General features: G+C 46.2%; 1 protein-coding gene across 1 annotated transcript; it reads left to right on the forward strand.

Annotated features, from left to right (window-relative positions):
• The first annotated feature begins 416 nt into the window (after positions 1–416).
• On the forward strand, positions 417–961 carry LOC126499253 (programmed cell death protein 5). Its single transcript, XM_050138385.1, has one exon. It carries the CDS (start codon positions 461–463, stop codon positions 770–772), a length of 312 nt encoding a protein of 103 aa, XP_049994342.1. The 5' UTR covers positions 417–460; the 3' UTR covers positions 773–961.
• Positions 962–4,469: the final 3,508 nt, after the last annotated feature.

The raw sequence follows: 4,469 nt of genomic DNA on the forward strand, positions 1-4,469 counted from the left end.
CAGGGAGCGCAGCCCCCAGCCCTGCTGTTCCTCCTCCCTCTTGACGTCACTTTCCGATTGTAGGGGTTGCCAGGGTAATGAACGGAGCCAAGACCTCAAGAAAGAACAACATACTTATTTTCCCTCTTTTGGAATCAGATACACAATATTTAAAATTCACGACACATGCAGCTTGATGAAATTCCCAGAAACCCAGACCTCACAGTGCAGGAATGAGCTCTGTGTTCCACGGCTGGAGTTGGCAAGAACAACACAGAGTCTTTTCTATACACACTAACCTCCACCACCTGCCAAGGAAATACATGAAATACATGGAGTTCATAAAAATGTATTTGGTAGTCGCGCTGAGGAGCTCCCCTCCGGGTGGACCCTCGGAGTTGTCGGTGCGGCTGCGCGACACTCCTCCCCCCCTCCCACCCCCGACAGCGGCTGCGGCTGCGCGACGTGGGACGGCCGCGCCATGGCGGACGAAGAGCTCGAGGCGCTGAGGAAGCAGAGGCTAGCGGAGCTGCAGGCCAAGCACGGGGATCCTGGTGATGCAGCCCAACAGGAAGCAAAACAAAGGGAAGCAGAAATGAGAAACAGTATCTTAGCCCAAGTTCTGGATCAGTCAGCCCGGGCCAGGTTAAGTAACTTAGCACTTGTAAAGCCTGAGAAAACTAAAGCAGTAGAGAACTACCTTATACAGATGGCTCGGTATGGACAGCTAAGCGGGAAGGTGTCAGAACAAGGCTTAATAGAAATACTTGAGAAAGTCAGCCAACAGACATAAATGAAAACAACAGTTAAATTCAACAGAAGAAAAGTAATGGACTCCGATGAAGATGATGATTACTAAGAGGAAATGTTTAGACTTACAGAGCAGCATCTAGGGCAGTTACAACCTTTTAAATGTTTACTTTGTTTATTGTCTATATATGCCTTTTGAAAAATAAACTTGTTACTCAAACTAAAAAAAAAATTATTTGGTAAAGTCAATAGAAAGACCTAATTACCTTAAAGACAGGCATGGGGAAAATCGTATCTGGTGGTTTTGGTTTGTGTTTTTCAAGACAAGGTTTCTCTGTGTGTAGCTTTGGAGCCTGTCCTGGAACTCACTCTGTAGACCAGGCTGACCTCGAACTCACAGAGTACCTCTTCCTCCCCTGTGCTGGGGTTAAAGACAGGCGCCACCACCACCCGGCTCATACCTATTTTGAAAAAGGAAAACAGCTACACTGGGTGTCTCTGAGAGGACTGTACCAGTACTGAGTGAAGTTACCGAAACGAAGGTTCAGGTACTCCGTAGAGAATAGTTGCATTTGTCCATAAGGTTCTCACATCCCCCTACACACATTTAAACCATCCCTAGTTACTTAAAATGCTTAACATATTGAGATGGTATGTAAATTGTTGTTAAAATAACTGTTTAGAAAATAATGACAACAAAAACTTGGATATGTTCAGTGCAGGCATAATTTTTGGGGAATATTTTAAAGTTTCTTGTTAGTATATGTTAATTATACACAATAATAGATTTCATAATGATATTTTTATATAATGTGTATATATATATTATCACATTTCATCCCCATTACCCTATCTAACCCCTTCTCTCTTGTTGATTCTCTCTTTCTGGATAGTTCTCCTCCTACTTTCTTGTCTGTCTGTCTGTCTATCTGTCTGTGTGAACAGAAATTGGTACCAGAGAGTGAACTAGTGCTGTGATAGACATAGCTGTATTGTTTGGGGGGAGAGTGGTTGCAGAAGCAAGTGGAGCTTTGGGTTAGGAGGGCTTAGAATTTGAAGCCCGACCAGTGTGGAGACAGGATGATGGTGAGAGCAGCGCAGACCACGTAGGCTTGGCTCATGAAGTTTAGTGTCCTTCAAAACTCTGTTGGGGCCGTTCGTGTGATATTCTAGTTAGGAATCTAAGGTTTCTGTGAGAGGATGCTGTGATTAGGAAGACACCAGCAGCACTTAAATGAAGCCCATGCATCACTAGGGCAATTGATGTTGGTCAGCTGGAGCTGAAACAGCATGATTAAGATGAGACCTGACTAAGTGAGGTAAAATCTTCTGGGATATGTATCCTCAGGATTCACACACAAAAGCTGTGGCCCAGGGGTGTCAGGACCGCACTGAGATGGTAGCTGAATTTGATAATATTTAAGAGTCTCTGTCTTAGTTAGGGTTCCTTCTGCTGGGATAAAAAGTAACTTGGAGCTGGGCAGTGGTGGCACATGCCTTTATCCTCAGCACTCGGGAGTCAGAGACAGACAGATGTCTGTGAGTCCAAGGCCAGCCTGGGCTACAGAGTGAGTTCCAGTACAGGCTCCAAAGCTACATAGAGAAACCCTTGTAGTAATAGGAGCGGCGGGCCGCTTCCCGCCACCCAGCTAGCTTTACCAGAAATAATTACACGGAAACTGTATTCTTTTAAACACTGCCTGGCCCATTCGTTCCAGCCTCTTATTGGCTAGCTCTTACATATAGATCTAACCCATTTCTAATAATCTGTGTAGCCCACGAGGTGGCTTACCAGGGAAGATCTTAACCTGCGGTTGTGTCGTATCATGGCGACTCTCTAATTCAGCTTCTTTCTCCCAGCATTCTGTTCTGTTTTCTCCACCTACCTAAGGGTTGGCCTATCAAATGGGCCTAGGTAGTTTCTTTATTAATAAGAAATCACTCCCACATCAAACCCTGTATTGAAAAACCAAAAAAAAAAAAAAACCCTCCCTCCCCCCCCTTCACAGCTTATAAGTGTATCACTGAGGGAAGCCAGGGCAATAACTCAGGAACCTGGAGGCAGGGGGCCATAAAAGGGAGCAGCTTACTGGCTTGCTTAGCAGTCTGCTTTCTTTTACCACTAAGGACCACCAGCCCAGGTGTGGCACTGCCCACAGTGAGCCTAGCCCTCCCACATCTGTCTCAATCAAGAAGATGCCCTGCAGGCTTTCTCCCAGGCCAGTCTGGTAGGAGCACTTTTCTCAGTTGAGGTTCCCTCTTCCCCAGTGACTCTAGCTTGTGTCAAGCTGACATAAAAACTAGCCAGTACCATTGACCCCGTATTAACACGACACACAAATGCATTATCGTTAAACGATACCTTCCCTTTCTTGTTCATTGTCAAGATCACATATTAATATTAATATCACAATATAAAACATCCCAACTTTTAAAAGTCATAGTCTTTACAAATTCAAACACTTTAAATGTTAAATCTCTTTAAAACTTCCAAAGTCTCTTTCAAAGTTCAAGACCCTCTAAAATAGCCAAAGCCTTTAAAATATTCTAAATCTCTCTAACACTCCAAAATATCTCCCAAACTCCAAACTCCATCAACCGTGATCTCCTGCAAAGTCAAAATAAATGAAATATTTTCTTACTCCAAGAAGTCACAGCCACAATCAAGTAGATCCAAAGTCTCACAACGTAAAGCTCTGTGTCTGACTTCCGGGAGTCATTTGTAATCTTCTAGGCTCCTCCAAAGAGCTCAGAAAGCCACCCACAGGACTTACCTCCTACCCAGCGCAGGTGGCACTGTTTCAGAAAGCATGAAGAGGTCATTGAGAGCAGCTGAGGCTTGGCACAATAAGGCGGGGTCGGAGTCCCTTAAGAGAGACCGGCTATTGGTGAAGGTGCAGCCCCTGCTGCAGTGGAAACCCTAGGATTGAGGGAGGTCATGTAGAAAAACTGAGGTTTGGCACTGGGAGAGGCCTAGAGAGGTCGTTGGTGACGGGGCAACCTCGGTTGCAGTGGAGACCCCATCATATTAGAATTGCCCGGACTCTAGTTCTTGGCGGATGACCACCAAGTCAGCCAGTAGCTGTGGAGTGGAACCGCCAGAGCCTATGAGATGGGTTGTATACTGCAGGTGGCAGAACCAGAGGGGATCTGCTCAAGCCCTTCGGAGCACGGGAGATTGTAAGCCCCAGATGCTGGACGCTGAGCCCAGGATTTGATTACACTCCTGGATGCTGATTTTTCTTTGCTCTTCCTGTAGCTGTGCCCTGGCTCTTCCCTCTGAGAACAGGAAAGCATGGACAGTTGTTTTTAATTTGCAAAAGCCCACAGTTAAGAGATTTGGGGCTTTACAGGAGATCTGGAATGTTTACAGGATGGAAAGCTTAAAGACCGTGGAAATTGTAAAGTTATAGCATGTTTTATATTGTGATGTTCATATGAGCTCTTTGGGATGAACAAGAAAAATTACCATCATTTTTCTCACGTAGGGGACTGCAGGGCCTCACACCTGCTGGGCAAGCACAGCTCCAGTAAATGATACCCGGCCTCTCCAGCTCATCTCCACTGACTGACACCCGCCACTCCACACTGCACCCCTACTGACACCCTGTCACCCCAACTCTGCACCCCTGAATGACACCCACCACCCCAGCTCTGCACCCCTGACCGACACCCTGACACTCCACACTGCACCCCTGACTGACACCCGCCACCCCAGCTCTGCACCCCTGACTGACACC

Source organism: Alexandromys fortis, unplaced genomic scaffold, assembly GCF_014885135.2.
Source record: "Alexandromys fortis isolate MF-2015 unplaced genomic scaffold, M_Fortis_MF-2015_v1.1 scaffold_15, whole genome shotgun sequence".
Taxonomy (NCBI): domain Eukaryota; kingdom Metazoa; phylum Chordata; class Mammalia; order Rodentia; family Cricetidae; genus Alexandromys; species Alexandromys fortis.